This window comes from Rhodnius prolixus, unplaced genomic scaffold, assembly GCF_049639745.1.
Source record: "Rhodnius prolixus isolate KJV_2025 unplaced genomic scaffold, Rpr scaffold_4, whole genome shotgun sequence".
Lineage (NCBI taxonomy): Eukaryota > Metazoa > Arthropoda > Insecta > Hemiptera > Reduviidae > Rhodnius > Rhodnius prolixus.
The window spans coordinates 7,705,594-7,722,500 of record NW_027411614.1 but is presented as its reverse complement, the minus strand read 5'-3'; the positions used below and the strand labels follow the sequence as shown (position 1 = coordinate 7,722,500).

The following is a 16,907-nucleotide window of genomic DNA, read 5'->3' as shown; positions in this document are numbered from 1 at the left end:
GAAAAATAATCTATACCATCTAGCAATGTGAACCAATGATAACCTATTTAATGGCTTTGAAACAGTAGCTATGCAGAATAGTATCTAGGATTAAACAAATAGAGCTCCGAATGTTTCATGCCTGACTGCCCCATAATGAAATAGTAAGAAGTAATAATCGAAACACAACTTAGTTAAATTATTCATTAAAAAACCTTATTAAAAATTGTCAAAGTTGGGTGTTTTTCAACGTTACGCTTTTTCGTGCAGTTTTTGACGATCAACCCTTATACAACTGTCCTACCGGACAGTTTTAATTAAAAAGGCTAACTAACCTTATCTCTCATTTCATCTATTTGAACTTCATCGGGCCTAGTATGATCGACAACTCCAACAACTGTTCCGAAAAATGCAGCATGAACTTTTGCATGCGAGGATAAAACTCCAGGGTTGTTACACACATAATTGCATTCAGTACATTGATGAGCAGTTTGACCAAGAGCATCTGGACGAACTCCATGCATTTTTTCATGTTCCTAACCAAAAAAAAAAAAATTAAAAATGAAAACAATATTTTGAATAGTATGAAAAGTTAGGGGCACAACACAATAAAATCCTTACCAAAATATTAGATTTCCTCATGTTTACGTGCGGACAGAACCGACATTTAAACATCTTTGATATGCCCATTGGTTTCGATACCCACACCATAGGAATTTCAGTATAGTTTGAAGTATCTACGCCAGAAATATCAGAAGGTTTTCTTTCTCCTATGAGTCCACCATTACCATTAGTACCAGAGGAAGGTTTCTTTTTTACAGGTGGAGTTGGCTGCATTGTGTCCAAATTGTCCAGATTATTACGCCCATGAAGGCGTACATGTAAAGAAAGGAACATGTTGTTCGGAGCTCCATAGGTACATCGTATGCAGCCATGTGTAGCAGCGACATTATCAGCACGATGCCAGTTTCTATGGTAGACCAATTGAGCATGTGACGTTGCAACGTAAGGGCAAGCGAAACATGCAAATATTACGCCTTTATTTTCCTAAAATAAAATTAAAAGTGTATTATTAGCCTACAATAAACAGTTGATAAAGATTGACAAGCTCACAGTAACAAGCATTACCTCTGAATCATCAGCCTCAGCTTCAGAATGCATATCATAATGTTCCAAAAGTTCTCTGAAATAATAAATAGAAAATTTAAGGTAAATGAAAATATACACATCGTTTAACTTGAAAGATGAAAAGAAATATATATTAATCTTTCTTACTGTTTGTTGCAAGCGTAGTAAGGACAAAACTGGCACTTATGTGTGGTGTTAGACGATACAAAATGTCTTTCACAATGAGCCTCTAATTCCTCCAAAGTACCAGCGATAAATGGACATGTTTCGCACATAAAATCTGGACCTGAACAAGCATAAACATCAACATCAATAAATATTACCCAATTCATAAATATTGTACAGAAAATTACCTAGATTAAAAAAAAGCAATGATCTTTTGTTAAATGATAAGTAGATATATAAAAGATTACTAATTAATCTGCATTCAAACATAATGGTACTGGGAAAAATTATTACATTCTTCATTTTCAAGGTTATCCAGCTCCGATGGCTGATTGGTAAGCGGCGATTTTGATTGATTTTCATTACTATGATTTCTTTCAGGTGGAATTTTTCTTTTTCCCAACTGACCGGCTTCTCTATAGTGTTCCTTGACATGAGCGAGAACAACACTTCGATCACCATCCCTGTTTAGAACAATAAATTTTGATTTTTCAACTGTATCAATTAATCTCTTTAACATCGATTGAATAAATATCCAAAGGAAAATTTACCTGAAATAACATTTCTTGCATTTCCACATTGTTCTCTTATTTTCTGAATGCCGCCTTTTGGCTTGCTCCTTATAATTTTCATCTGCATCACCTCCACCGGTAAACTCATTTTCATCTAAAGGAAAACTTGCCGCCCTCTTCTTTCCAATTCCTCCACCCAATAGTTCATTGTCTTTTGGTAATATCTTACGCGGTAATTTACCCATGACAGTTCCACCATTAGCAGCTCCAGAACGTGAACCACCACCGCCAGAACTAGCCTCCGATTTCGTGAGTCCTCCTTCCGTGGCTGTATGTCCAGATGAAAGCTCCATTCGCATAGTTGTCAAATACTTGTTATATTTTGAATAATTTCTACGTCCGGTCTCATCGGTTAGCAAAACTTTTGCACGAGAATGTGACGGGTCACGTAAAGTTTTTAATCTTATATGTTTGGTTATATCCCAACGCCAATTCGAGCTATAGTAGCACAGGCTACATTGAAATGGTCTTTTATTGAGATGTCCCACAATATGTACGTGAAATCTGGATGCAGTGGATGCCCAAAATGAACAGTGTGGACATTTAAATACCTAAAAAAATAAAAAAAGGAAAATAATAAATTAATACAGACAAAACGAATTGAATTTCATTATTACTTCAGTTTATAACGAAAAAAAATACTATACTAAAATAATAATTAATCTTAAGACAAAATAACCTCCAAAAAAAATGGTATCGTTATCAAACCTTTATAATAATACATAGCTTACATGAGAAATTAATGGGAAAGTGTAGTACCGTTGATTTCATCCGTCATATTACATCATTTTGTTTTCTTTAATTTTGCCCAATTATGGATTTTCGTCCACATATTTTGATTGATACATGTTGCTTGATAAATAGAGGACGATTTATTAGTTTAGTGAATTTGATTTCCACTTCCAACAAGAGCGTGTGTGACGTAAGTGAAAGTCAAATTTTTACTATACAATGCTATTGAATCAGCTTCTGTTGGTGGATGAAAATACGTAACGGGTGAGGGCCTACTTTTAAAAATTAAATAAGTATTATGATAAAACGTTATTATCCAGCAATAACTTTTTTAAGCTAAGTAGTAATGGCGTTAATTTTAGTATTATTGAAAGTTATTGCCAAGATTTTGTGAAATGCAACTAAAGTTGTGAAATGGTTTGAAGGAGATTATTTTAAAAATTGGAAAAATTTAGTGTCTGAAATGGATTTTTTGTTTTTTAAATGTTATCATTTCAAGTATATTATTTATGTGTTAGTGGTAAGTATAAATGGGCAGATTAGAATGAATAGCTATGTGGAATATTGGATTAGGGTGTCATGTGTTTGGGAAAGTGAATTAGTCACTTGGTTCACTGTTTTTCTTTTATGCTAGAAGGATATGTTTTGGAAAATTTTAAAAAGCATTTTTGTTTTGGTTGTGGAAAGAAGAGTGGAGAACAGAAATAGTTTTGAGAAATAGCGAATGAAATTAATGTTTTGATAGAAAAGGTGCAGAGAAAGTAAGTGTAGGAATGAACTGTTTTCATGCAGTAGGTAATTTAATTAATATTACATGTAGTAATAAAATGAATAGTCCGACACGACATGGTATAATAGTTTTTAAGAATGACTCACTTTTTTAACGCTGAGATCTTTGCTAGCAGCCCGCTGTTTCTCCTCCAATGTTCTTGCAATAATTCCATAGCCGGGTTTCACTTCTACTCCTAAGAGCGATTTGTCTAAAAGATCCTTGTGAGCATTAAGTTCATCTTGTGTTAGTTTTCCCGGTGAAGCTTTATCGTTCTCTCCAAATTCTCCCCCATTTCCATTCAGTCCATTTTCACCATTAACAGTATTCCAAATGAACACTTTGTTTTCCAACGAATTGAAATCATCTGGATTATCATTCAATCCTAAATGATCATCATCGTCATCGTCATCATCATCCTCGTCTTGATGTTCGTCTTCTTCAGGATCTTCGTCTTCAATTTTTATTGTTGCTGGCAGATTAGTTTGATTTGCTAAGCAAGTTGGAAGATGCTGTAATAGGCTGGCATTTGTTTTGAATCTTGTCCTACAATGTTGGCATCTTGTTGAAGAAAGCTGATCTACAATTTCAGCATTTTGTGAATTTGATCCGCGACTACTTTCTTCACTATCGCCGCCACCATTTTCTGTGCCCAACATATGGGTCCTTTGGTGTTTCATATGTTCGGACAAACATTTTGCCTCGTATCCACAATATGAACATGTGAGATTGCTTTCTGAAGCGCTAGTCATTAATTTTTCTTTTAGCTTATCAAAAAATGATGCGTTTTTCTTCTTGAACGCATCAGGAACTTTTTTAGATGTGAGATCTGCAGGAATGTCATTACTTCCTTCTGTACATTTACTATCTGGCTGATCATTACTAATTTTTGAAGCGAAATCCTTTAATGAGCTGTTTACATTTTCTTTAGCAGGATGTAAAGGTGTATTTTCCACTGTTACTGGTATATCTTTCCTATCAGAAACCGACGTAGGTTTCCCAGTAGCAGGTTGTCCTTGAATTGGTATCAAATTTGGTATCGGCCTAGGCGCCTTTTTCTTTGTAACTGTTATTGATGAACCATGCATCAACGTTTCGTGTCTCTGAACTTCACCAAGGTTCCCTTCAAATTCACACATTTTACATTTGTATTTTTTGATGGAGATAAGGCGATCACCGCCTAGACCCATCACTCGGCTGATCATGAGTGCTGGATGTGAATGTGTCGCCTGTTGTGGTGGTAACTGACCACCAGCTAATGGTGGTGGAGAGTTTGAATCAGACTGATTGAATTCCGGTAGATCAAGTTGTATCTGCACAAAATCAGCTGGGTTAGCCTGAAACAAACAAAAGAAAAGAATACAACCTTCTATTAACCATTTACTTCTAAAGATGATATCAAATTTATATTTTCAAGAAAAACACAAATTGTTACTTTAGTTTTTTTAAATAACCATTTTTATGCACAATGCAAATCCGCATGCACGCAAGTATTTAATATTTCAAATATAATCTCGTATTTTTTTCTATGTTGTAATTAAAAAAGACATGCTACAAAATATTGGTATTTGTTATCATTACATTGTTAAAAAAAACTGATTTAAAACAAGACCATATATATCGGTATTTATTACTAAATAAAACTTTATGGAACGAGAGAAATAAATGGAATCAGTGAATGCCATCAACAACTGACAATGAATTAACAAATAAAGTGAAACAAAAATATGCCCTTTAAATTATCTCGTCTATTTAAAAACTATGTACCTCACAGAATACGCTCTAATCACCGCTTGCAAACTAGTGGAAAAGTAAAAAGTCCTCCTGAATATAATAATATTGACAAAGTCAAATTAATAATTGAAATGAATGTTTCTCCACTTTAAGTCGAAAATATCACAGAACTATGTTTGAAAAATAAATAAATAAAAAATATTAAAATCTTGAACTAGAATGCAACAGCAGTCAGGGTTTCTAATAGTTTAAGAAAATAATCAACAAAAAGATATAAGGATTTACAAAAAAAATTAAAAATTTTCGTTTCTTTCTAATTTTGTCAACAATTGTAATTCTAGATATTATTCTGTAAAGGAGAAAATTGGTTCAGCATAAATAGAAATTTTTTTCAAAGAAAAAGAGTGTACCATGAAGAAAAGTAAGACTGAAAATACTAAATATCTAGAAGGTTCAGGTTTGTTTGTTTGTTTTTTAAGAGATAGATAAAAGAAAATGGATTGGTGAGGAAATGATTAGAATAGAAGATTGAAAACAATATTAATTCTATTATTCATCTTTCGAAGTCGCTAACTTTTTCAAGTATTGACAATATATATGAAAAAGAAATTTGTTATTTTAAGATTTAAAAGGTCAACCATTGGAGGGGTTAAAAGAAGAAGAAAAAACCCTCTGGATATACGACGAAAATGACTTCTAAGCTACAGGCTTAAATGTTAGAACATTTTTTTTTATTTTTCAAGTTTATTTTATATATAACATTCACTTCGTATCATTTTAAATAACATAAAAAAATTAATTGTGTTCCCAAAGAGGATTTATTTATCTGAAGGTGAGTATAAGGTCAAAGTTGCTCTTCAGTGTTTCTATTGTTAAGAAAATGGTTCATTATTTTTGAAATCGTTTATTAAATGAGTGACTAAAAGAGGTTTGCATTAGCTAAGTTTGGAAACAATACAAATATTTCAATACTTGTTGATAAAGATTTTGAAAGTAAAGCCTTCTAAAATAAAATGTTTTTTGATTTTAGCTGGTTTCAAGCCTTTTATCTTTCGTTTTCACAGACGTACTGATCAGGTTAGAATAAAACAGTTTTATTTATTGTTACCCCATAAATGGAAGCTAATTTCTTTCCATAATTCGATGAAACAGTCTTTCTAAAGTTGGATGAAGGTCAGCAATGGTCACCAATAAAGAAGGAAAGTTTGCTAGATGGATAAAATTCTTTGATATTGTCACGAAAATTCATTTATTTATCTCCTTAACAAAAACTTACAGTTTTAAAAGTTAAGTATAAGGGTTGATTAAACGCCAAAAGGTACACAAATCAGCAGTTCCCAACATTTCATTAATACTTCATTGATATAATTTAAGTAATTTTACTGCATTAACTTTTCCTTCACATTTTTTAGAATTTATTAGATGTCACAGACCCTTATGCTGGCCATTTTCGTCTACAAAATATTTACTCAAGTAGCACACCATTTAACTTAGATTGACTGTAATATCTATTTATCTATAATAATCAAACTATTAATCACAGGTGAAAAAGAAAACGTTATAAAAAATATAAAAAAAATAAGAGGCTAAAAAATTCATAAACTTTTTTTACATCAATAATTTTATGTATTTATTTTTATTTTTAAATAAAAATCATTGGTTTAAGTTCATTCTTCGATTAAAGTAATTGTTATTTTATGTTGTAGTCAAACGTTTGTAATAATAAGTAATAAATAATCTGGCTTTATCGCAAATAATATAGTTTTCTTCAATTACATTCTCAATCTAGGTGTTCTTCCCACAATGTTATATATATGTAATATAAAATAAAGAAAATAAAGATATGCATATTTTTAGGACAGCTAATTATTCCAGTATTTTACCATAAGTAAAATTAGGGGGACTAAATTAAATTACAATTGAGAAATGAGTAAATATTGTTGAATAATCTACTTGTTATTAAATGTATGTTATTTGTGCTCACGAATATTTCGGTAAGGCGAATTTAAGACTGAAATATTGTTTTGAATCCTCCGTGATTGAAATTTAAAAAGTGGCCGACTCTAACTTTGTTTTTTTCTACTTTAACATGCATGTATATGTGACTACTCAGAATAATTCATCACTCATTTTATCATAATTATAATAAAAAAATGTTATGAATGAACTGGCCAGCATAAGGGTCTGTGACATCTAATAAATTCTAAAAAATGTGAAGGAAAAGTTAATGCAGTAAAATTACTTAAATTATATCAATGAAGTATTAATGAAATGTTGGGAACTGCTGATTTGTGTACCTTTTGGCGTTTAATCAACCCTTATACTTAACTTTTAAAACTGTAAGTTTTTGTTAAGGAGATTTTTGTACCTTTTGGATAGATTTTCCTTTTTGTCTATTTGCAAAGTTACGTCTGCTTTACAGATTTTTTAAAATTTGGAATAAGCTATTCTATCATTATAACCTGATAAGGTGTTAAATCGGAACCGTAACTACCACTGGAGAGATCTTTTTAAAGAATGATTATAGTTACGGTCCCCAAACCATCCTCAATAACCATTTTTTTGAGAAAGCGTTTTGAATAAAATAGGAAGGTATTTGTACGTAAATAGCAAAATTAAACTGCGATTTCAGTACTTCCTTTTAAGAGGAGCAAGAAAAATAAACTGCGATTACAGTACTTCTCCCTAAAAGGCAAAGATTTTGAATCGAACTACAATTCATTGATGAAAATCGGTTCACTCATTGAAAATTTTAACGATTGCAATACTTCCTCTTAGTAGGTGTAAGAGCATGATGGCACTTCACAGCCACGTAGAGGAGCTTTAACCACTTCTTCTTACTAAATTTTATCAAAATCGGACTAACCGTTATAGAAATATTGGTAATAATAGTTTTAGAAAGGGCCTTACTTGGGTGGGGCAAACTCCCCTCCTTATGAGGCACAGCGTCGAGACTTTTAAAGTGCAAATCTGTACAAAATTTCGATTCGAATGACACTTTATTCATGAAAATCGGTTTACGTTTCGATAATTTGAAACGATTGCTATACTTCCCCTTAACAAGTGTAAGAGCAGATCGTCGCTTTAATGTTAGGTAGGGGAGCCCAAACCCTGTCATCCTACCAAATTTTATCAAAATCGGGCTAAGATTTACAGAGTAATTAATGATAATAATTTTGGAGGGGGCCTTACATAAAAGGGGCTAACTCCTCTCCCATTCCATGTACAGCGTCGCGACCCCCAAAAGGCACATCTACATAAAATTCCGAATCGAATGACATCTCATTCATGAAAATCGGTTCACGCGTTTAGGCGCTACGTTGTTTACAAAAAAGGTAACAACAACAAGAAGAACAAGAAGAACAAGAACAAGAACATTTTTTGAAAATGCCGTTTTTGCTCATTTTGAGCATCTTTTTTCTCAATATCTATCAAATCTAGCTTGTTGGAAAAAAATTACAGTCATAAAGGAGGATTTGCCCTATATTTTAAAGAAAATTTGGGAATTTTATCTTTTATAGAAAAAGAGAAAAAAATTGTCAAAGTTGGGTGTTTTTAAACCTAACGCTTTTTCGTGCAGTTTTTGATGATCAACCCTTATACAACTGTCCTACCGGACAGTTTTAATTAGGAAAAAAAAAACACTAAAAAGGTAATTTTAAACTTAGTAAGATAACCTCCTTAGGTTATAGTGAACAAATGCCTTTAAGCAAATAGATAAAAACTGACAAAAAGATAATCAATATAAAATTTTAATTATTTGCTCACTTCTTTCAACCATTTGAGAAAATTATAATTAAGGCCTCGTAATGAACATTTTCTTCATTAGATCTGGAAGATTTTGTAGGTATAAGCCGGACATTTATATGTCAAAACATGTTTTTATTGTTTGAATTAAGTTATTTTAAATATATAGGTAATTGATATTAATTATTGTCAATTATAGCAATGAAGATCAATTTATAATTAAATAAAGGGTTTAAAAAGGCTCAGAAATATTTTAGGTTTCCATATGGTGGGTGCTTTTTGCACCTTTTTTTTGGTACTTTTCGAGAAGTAGATATTTATCTCTTTAGCCAAGTTTCTCCTTTGATTTCCATGACAATAGTGGAGACACGAAGGTAGCAGGGACAAGTTTTTAGAGCTAGGTTTCCAGTCCGGGGTACCTTCCTCGAGCCGATGGGGAGGAAAGGTCCCCTTGGGCGACCATTGAATGGCTGGACAAAGACATTCAGATTGTATATACCACTTCACCGAAAGCCCTTGGAGCTTTTGGACTTAAGACGTAGTTTCTTTATGGCCAGCAAGCGACATATTAGTCCATCTAACTTGCCTCTGCTTGCTCAAGAAAAATGGTACACATTGCAGGTGTGTCCCATGGGACTTGAACTGAGCCAAGCTTCTACGCCTTTTTATAGGAGAACATTGCTCTCAGAATCAGACTGTAGGTGCCCTACAGTCTGATGGATGTGGCTTTCTTCTAAGTGACAAGAATAGTATAAACGGCCTTGTCTATTCTCCGGAATTTGCGGAACGATAGATGGACAAATATTGGATCTTATAAGTGAGATATCTGCTACTAGATCTAGATCTGCCTAGGGAACAGCAAGTTTCAGATTTTCTTAAACTTGAGTGTTCTACCTTCAATGATTGAATGGAATTAACATTCTGCCAATGAAACCAACCGAACATCGTTCTGTAGGGACCACTCCAGAACAGTGCTCGTGCAGAATATAAAGTTAACTAGATTTTTTAATAAATTTTTCATTTTTTTTTTGTTTCTAATGTTCCGTTCGCTACAAAACTCCAAAATAGGCCCGGTATCCCTGTACAGGTCTGACTATCCAGAACGCGTGACCCACCATAACTTAAAAACGCAAAAATTGCAGTAATACAAATTTGTTATTTGATTAGGAGTGTTCACACCAGATAGAATTATTCTAAATTTTGATTTTTGTTTACATCTCATGAAAAAAAAATACAAATACAAATACAAATAGTACTTAGAAGACACAGACATCACGATGCGACTGATCGTATTATAATGGACTCATGGGCCACGTAGAAGATACTACGCACACATATACATACATACAACATACACATACAGTGGCGCTCGACCTTGACACATTGGAGAAACTGGTTCACTCATTCAGTATGTTTGTTTGAAACGCACATCTCTACAATCAAAATTGCTATACTCAAATTTTAAACTTTAAAACCTACAATTTTTGTTTTTTGTGTAAATTCTAATTTTATTTGCCAAAATTGTTCATTTTTATTGACTATCAAAAGATTTTTGATAATTTAATCATTAAAACTATTTCTATAAATCAAATTTCGATATATAGCCGTTTTCCAAAATAGAAAGTTATATCCCGTAGGTATTTCAATGACATCACCACTGAAGGATTACAAGTGGTAAACAAAATAAAATCTATAAGCTGCACACTATGTTGGAAAAAATTAGAGCAAATTAAGGTGAGGTGATTTATTTTGTTTTATTAATTTATATAAAAACTTGACGCAAAGTAAAAGACATTCATACAAAACGGACTCTTTCCTCGGGGAAGATATAAAGCAAAGTAAGTAACTAGTACCAGTTTGCCATTATACATAAATGATGTGACCAACTGAGAAATATAGACTTTGGTAGAGAGAGGACAAGGGTGGAATCAATAAATGTTAGTAACTTTGACATGCTTTTTTTCCGATTACTCTCTCTTTGGCTATTCACAAGAAGAGCATCCAAGAGTTCGCATTTGACTTATCAGGTGGGGGAGAGTTTTTACTATTATTATTATAATTTTTTTAAATTAGGATAATTATGATTTGTTTATGTGTGGGATACCTGTTCAGGATAGGAGGCTTCACGTTCCATTCTGAGTAACTCCAATTCACCTTGTTCAATTTGATCCTCCTCGGTAACCAATCCTTGGGTATCGGAAGCGCCCACTCTGAGCCGCCTTCTATTGCTAGCTAACAGATGACCTACTGGTGGTACATGATGATTCATCTCATGTACAGTCAAACTTTGTTTAATATCCGCAGTAAAATTACATAAGGAACATTTAAAAGCACCATCGCCCGTATGATTTTTATTATGTCTATCTAAATTCCATTTATATGGTGTTTTAAAATCGCATAAATCACATTTAATCATCGGCATACTATGGTATTTAACGTGTTTAGTATAACGCGCTTTCATATGTGTCACATAGTTACATTTTGCACAACGATAGAACTTTCTCTTTAAATGTATTTGGCGTTCGTGTCTAGCTAATTGATTCTCAGTCTTGCATATTTCACCACAAACACTACACTTGAATATCTGTGAACCATCTTCAGCATATGTTGGCTCTGGTTCTTCATCAGCTTCTTCAGCTTCAAAAATCAGTTGTTGTTGTTGTTGTTGTGGTTGTGGTTGTTGTTGGGGTTGCTGTGTAGCAATTTGTTGCTGAACCGGCGTAGGCATTAGTTTACGCGGCTTCAACGCCCTCCTCTTGCCACTACCCATTATATGCACCATGTGTACGTGACGTTGCAATTTTTGGCTATGTTTCGAAGCGTACAAACAATTTGGGCATTCGTAGATTTTTATTTTCTCTTTATGCACTTGTTTCTGATGATATAGATAGAATCTAGGATTTTGGGTATAATAATCACAGTTTGGACAAGAATAATTGCGTTTTATCTTGCACTGCGGCAGTTCCCCTTGTGAATATTCTTCTTCAGCTTCTGGTTGCGAAAGAAAGCTGTCATCATCATCTTTTACATCGGGTGGACAAGTGCCAAATAAAGGATCACCGGAAACTACACTGCGCACTATCAAGTTATCACCATTACGGCTCACCATGGACGGCGCTGACATTCTCTTCTGTGAACAGAACACAACAACAACATGTAAGTAAAGAGACAAGAGTTGTTTTTTGTTTTTTTTGATTCTTTCCTAATTTTTTTTTTCTTTCTTTTTTCTACACGGACGGTTAGCCACTGAGGGCTTGACTGAAGGCCTCGCGGGACCACAGACCCAAGAAACAGGGTAAGAAGAGTGAAAGGAGGGGTACGCAGTATCCCCCACCACGGACTGGTTAGACATTCGCAGCCGTCCAAGGGACTCCTGGTGGCTGCTGTCAGCATGCCAGGGCCTCTGGCTGCAATATAGCGGAGAGCCAAAGAGAGTGTGGGGGAGAGAGAGACGAGAGGAGTGCCAGCAGCAGGTAGTGCCCCTCCACATGCGCGCAGAACCAACGCCGAGGAGGATCATGGTATAAATAGGCTTCAAGCCACCTGCCCATGGCCACCGCTTTCTATCTACCATGTTCTGTTCTATTATTCCATCCAAACACAGATATCTATTCGCAAAGTGCTAAACAAATCGGCCATCAATAAGAGAACACATTCATCACCACAATAAGAGAAAAAAAACTACGCTAGTTCTTCACTCATAATCAGAAACATTAAAACAAGCAGAAGAAGAAATACCAAATTAATTTTCTCAGTAATAACTATTTAAACAAATATTCACAAAACATTTTGAAGGAAACACTAATATGACTGGACTTTACTCCTACTTATTAATAAAAGTGGGATATCTCTTGACATTTGCTTTATCATCCGCCTTTTAAAGATTACATACCTTAAATTGAAAACTAATGTTATTTTTATAAAATGACTTAAAACAATGAGAAGTAGTTCTATTTTTAAATGTTTGCAAAAAAATAAAAACAATTAAAAAATAAAGACAAATAATGGGGGCACTCTAGTCTACACTATTTTTTTTGTTTTTGTAATTTTTCTAAAGATCTCTTTCTGTCATGATTGAAGCAGGGAGATGACTACAGAGTAAATGCGGATCTGACGTCACCCACAAACACCAGCCCAGTTCTCTTAAGAGTTCTTTCATTTGGAAGGGATCAACCTCACTATATTCTTGTTTAAAAAAAAAAAAATAATGGGTGGTTACTGGCGAGGACTACTTCACCTCATTTACTCGGATTATAAAACGTAACCACATTTTTACAGTTTTCTACTTTAAAAAAAAAAATACCACGAGACATATGATTTAATTAAGGTAATTATGAATCTTAGCAGAGATGGACCTTTAATCATGGAAATGAGCTACACGCTGTCATACCACATTTCCCAAGAATTTTATTTCTAATCTAATCTGGTTGACATAAACTAACCTTTTTTTTTGGTTTTGCTTTTCTATTTTTTGGGCGCTTCGACTGAGATGGTCCTTAGCGCCAACTTAATGACGTAATTGCATTAATTTTTATCTAGTTCTGGGGAGGATATTCAAACGGGACTCTAAGATTATGGTTGATATCAGTTAACTACAGTGTGGAAACTGGCCCAGGACGTTGTATAGAGTGAAATCTCTCAAGATTTAGTTATTGTATTCTATAATAGAAGAACTTGTAGAACCTACTTGAATAAGAAAAACTCATCTCTTTTAGGTACAAGACCTTACAAGACCAGGGCTAAGCATTAGAGGAAAGTCGCTCCTCTATCGCCTTCTTTCTTCTACAGCTTCACCAGTTTTCACTCACACATGTACCACCACACTTGGAATGTGTGTTAGTATTGTGAATAAAGAGAGAATGATTGGCAGAGTAAGATGGAAAGAAAGACTCACCCAAAAGAGATTGTGTGAGAGCTCTTTTGGGTGCGATTGTGTGAGTGTGTATTTGTATGAGAGCCAGAGAGACCCAGGGCAGATGGTAGCCAGAAGGGGAAGTGACGTCAGATAGCGTCTCTCTTGTCGGCTGCCACACGGAGGTCGGTCCCCCACAATACAAGCTGCCACATATCGACCGTAGCATGGCTCTGGCTAGGAGGTCGCCCTTATTCCAAACTTCAAATGTACAAAACCAAGCCCAAACTGTCCTCGAACAATATTCTATGGTACTAAAAATCAATGCTCCATTAATTGAACAAATAAATGATATTTAGTAAAGATTTTTGATTACTTAGAAATCGTTCGGTTTAGGAAGGGAAAAGCCAACTAGGTTTAAATTCTGTTAAAAGAATTCATAGAACTACATTTGAAGAAAAACGAGGTTTTACGGATGGTATCACAATAATGAACATCACGACGTTCTTTCTCATGGTTTCCTGGAGGGCTAAGACGAAGAAGAAGAAGAAGAAGAAGAAGAAGAAGGCTTACTACCAAGCACCTTGTTATTACATGAGAATCTAACAGAGTACCCACTTTCAAAAATTAATTGAGTCCTTCTCTCAACATTCACTGGGACCTGGAGACAACTTCTACTTCCCGTTTCTTCAGGACTTGGCAATAAAATTTCATATTATCTTTCCTTTAGTTTCTCCTGTAATCATTTACTCTTTCTTTTTTTTTTTTTTTCACTCGCTAAATTTCCAAAAGAGAGACTTGGGAGTCATAATTACTAATAATATTCTGCTAGAATATGTCCAACCAATATTTACCTGTTTTTAATTCAAATTTTCTAAACTCTATCAAACACTAATTAACATTGAGGTTGTTTATAGTTTCTAGTATCCTTCATCAGTATTTAACTCTCCAGCAAGGGCCTTGAAGAAAAAATTCTCCAGAAGAAACAAACAATTATTCTCTTCAGCGTTTTGCTGTTATTTTCAAATATATCAATAAAGATAGCAAACCTTCTTCTATAACCTTCTTCTATTTTATATTTGGTTTCTTTATTAACAGCAATTATCCAACGAAGTTTGCAATATGCACTTTAGATCTTTAATATCTAAAGTTCAGTTGTTTTTATTAGTTTGTTTTTTTTCTTGCAGTTTTAAAATATAAAAAAATCAGTTGGAATCCTCTCACATATGACTTAAAAGTGTGTATTAGTTTCTTCTTCAATGAGCATAACTTGCAGACTCAAAAAAAAAAAATCTATTCTCAAATTACTCCAAAAAAAAAAGTTTAATTTAAAAGCTGGTTGCAGATCAAAAAATGCTAAAACTTCACTGCTATCACTGGGCTTCAAAACAATGGATTGCATTCGGTGAACGAATTAAAACTTAATATATCATACAATGATGAATTCAACGTCTCCTAAGGTGCTAATAACAATTGTTTTACAGTTTCTAATGACACGAGGAATGAAATAAATCATGAAGTCTACGAACCATGTAAGTTACAATAAACCTTGAAGATCTAGGTTCAAAATCCTGTAAATAAAATTAAAAATAAAACACCCTTTCAATTTTAGAACCCCTCAAAAATAATTCCATAGCAATAATAAATAACAATGGAGAAAAAACTCTAAAATAATCTGACAATGAAATTTTTAAATTAAGCGAAACTTAACAAAAAAAATTTCGCAACATTTTATGAAATACTTAGTTAAACTTTATTCACATACTCATTTTATGTAACACTAATATACTTCAGTTTTGTATTTGACGTAATTTCTTATCATGAAATACGTACTTCATCTACAAGGTAATGCTTCAAATTGTGTATCACTACAAAAGTCTTGGGGTTGATTTGTGTCGAATGAAATTCGTAAGTTGACATAAATTTCTCTGTTTTCCTTACATTTTTTGTTTAAAAGTAATCTATGACTTGGACGGTACAGTAAAGAGTTAATGACTAAAAAATAAAAAGTAAAATCAAAGAACTATATTTGGTGAGTAACGTTAAGTGAAAATCTGTTTGTCCATTTATTACAGAAGTTGGGAGTGATTTTATGGAAATCTTATTTTAGTAGTGATGCATTAAAACACATAACTAAACGGTTTTTTCAGCTAAACCCTAAACACAATAATTACCAATAATCAAATTCTAGAGATATTTTAAGAAGAAAAACAATATTTAGTTAGGAAAAGGAATAGATCAGTGGCCGAACAACAACATGTGCCGAAGGTTACTCTCCTTGTACGTCGACGTCGTCGTCATCGCCGTGGTTTTTTAGAAGGCAAACAATTTAGTTTGGAGGGGTGTTCGTGTCCTTGTCCCGTTTAGTCAGCATTTACAGAGGTAAGATAGTGGCAAGCAGTATGTACTCGGCGTGAACGGTTCCACAGTTTGGACCTATGCCGTCCATCCACTCTAGTTCTTAAATAGAAACAGAAGCGGGCAAACGTCCAGTTTTTTTGGCCCATACTTAATGTGCCTCTTCTCTTTCAAAATATATAACATTCTCGCATAGTCTTTACTTCGACTCATCTTTTATAAGATTGACTGAGCGGAACCTTTTTTTCACTTCCTATAAAGAAAGAAAGACTTTTTTTTTAGAACTGAAAGAGGATGAAACAATAATGTATCACATTAATACACTTATATAGACACAATTTGTACAATAAAAATACCTGGAGGTAAACTAGCGAATCTTTTGGCTTTCAGCAACCAAATAAGTGACGGTAAAGTTAGTATTTCATCGGAAGAAGATTTAACCAATAACAGAAATTGCTTAACATTAAGAGTTCAATGATATATGAACTTGAAAGGCTTTTAAACTAATCGAATAGAAGGGTCATTCAGAAAATTAGGTAATTTCAAAAAGGGGAGATGCCATTTTTTGTTATTAGTAAACCTAATATTGGTTTTTGATTTTGTGTAGCTTCATGACATTCACTAGTAGGTAATTCTGAATGAAATTGTCACCTCGAAAACATTACTAGCTTGAAGTACGATGGTACAAATCTTTGACAAAGTCAGAGAAGGTCATGCTGGAGTGTTAAGCGTCTGACTTCTGAATATTCGACCAGAATACGCTTTAGGCAAACGATAGCGTTAACAGTGAGTTGTAACAGTATTCGATCTATCCTGCAAACTAGATTATCTTCACATGTTTTTAAGAAAAATACATAAACCAGTCTCTACA

At 33.7% G+C, this 16,907-nt stretch overlaps 1 protein-coding gene and 1 long non-coding RNA gene across 10 annotated transcripts in view; one reads left to right on the top strand and one right to left on the bottom strand.

The window, feature by feature from the left end:
- Window positions 1-16,907, bottom strand: part of LOC141455796 (uncharacterized) — a 109,309-nt gene that overhangs the window by 9,555 nt on the left and 82,847 nt on the right. For 4 of the 6 annotated variants that reach the window (XM_074131195.1, XM_074131194.1, XM_074131192.1 and 1 more), the window contains 8 exons: window positions 10,931-11,956; window positions 3,453-4,682; window positions 1,824-2,395; window positions 1,567-1,736; window positions 1,255-1,393; window positions 1,108-1,162; window positions 601-1,026; window positions 315-515 (listed from right to left, as the gene is read on the bottom strand). In XM_074131195.1, coding sequence (XP_073987296.1) covers window positions 315-515; window positions 601-1,026; window positions 1,108-1,162; window positions 1,255-1,393; window positions 1,567-1,736; window positions 1,824-2,395; window positions 3,453-4,682; window positions 10,931-11,950 — 3,813 coding nt within the window. In that variant the 5' untranslated portion in view covers window positions 11,951-11,956. The remainder of the gene's footprint in view (window positions 1-314; window positions 516-600; window positions 1,027-1,107; window positions 1,163-1,254; window positions 1,394-1,566; window positions 1,737-1,823; window positions 2,396-3,452; window positions 4,683-10,930; window positions 11,957-16,907) is intronic. The other 2 variants (XM_074131196.1, XM_074131198.1) reach the window with 1 other exon arrangement.
- LOC141455819 (uncharacterized) overlaps window positions 11,840-16,907 on the top strand; it is a 35,390-nt gene continuing 30,322 nt past the window's right edge. For all 4 annotated transcript variants that reach the window (XR_012459461.1, XR_012459462.1, XR_012459463.1 and 1 more), the window contains exons 1-2: window positions 11,840-11,982; window positions 12,070-15,210. This is a non-coding gene — a long non-coding RNA (uncharacterized lncRNA). The remainder of the gene's footprint in view (window positions 11,983-12,069; window positions 15,211-16,907) is intronic.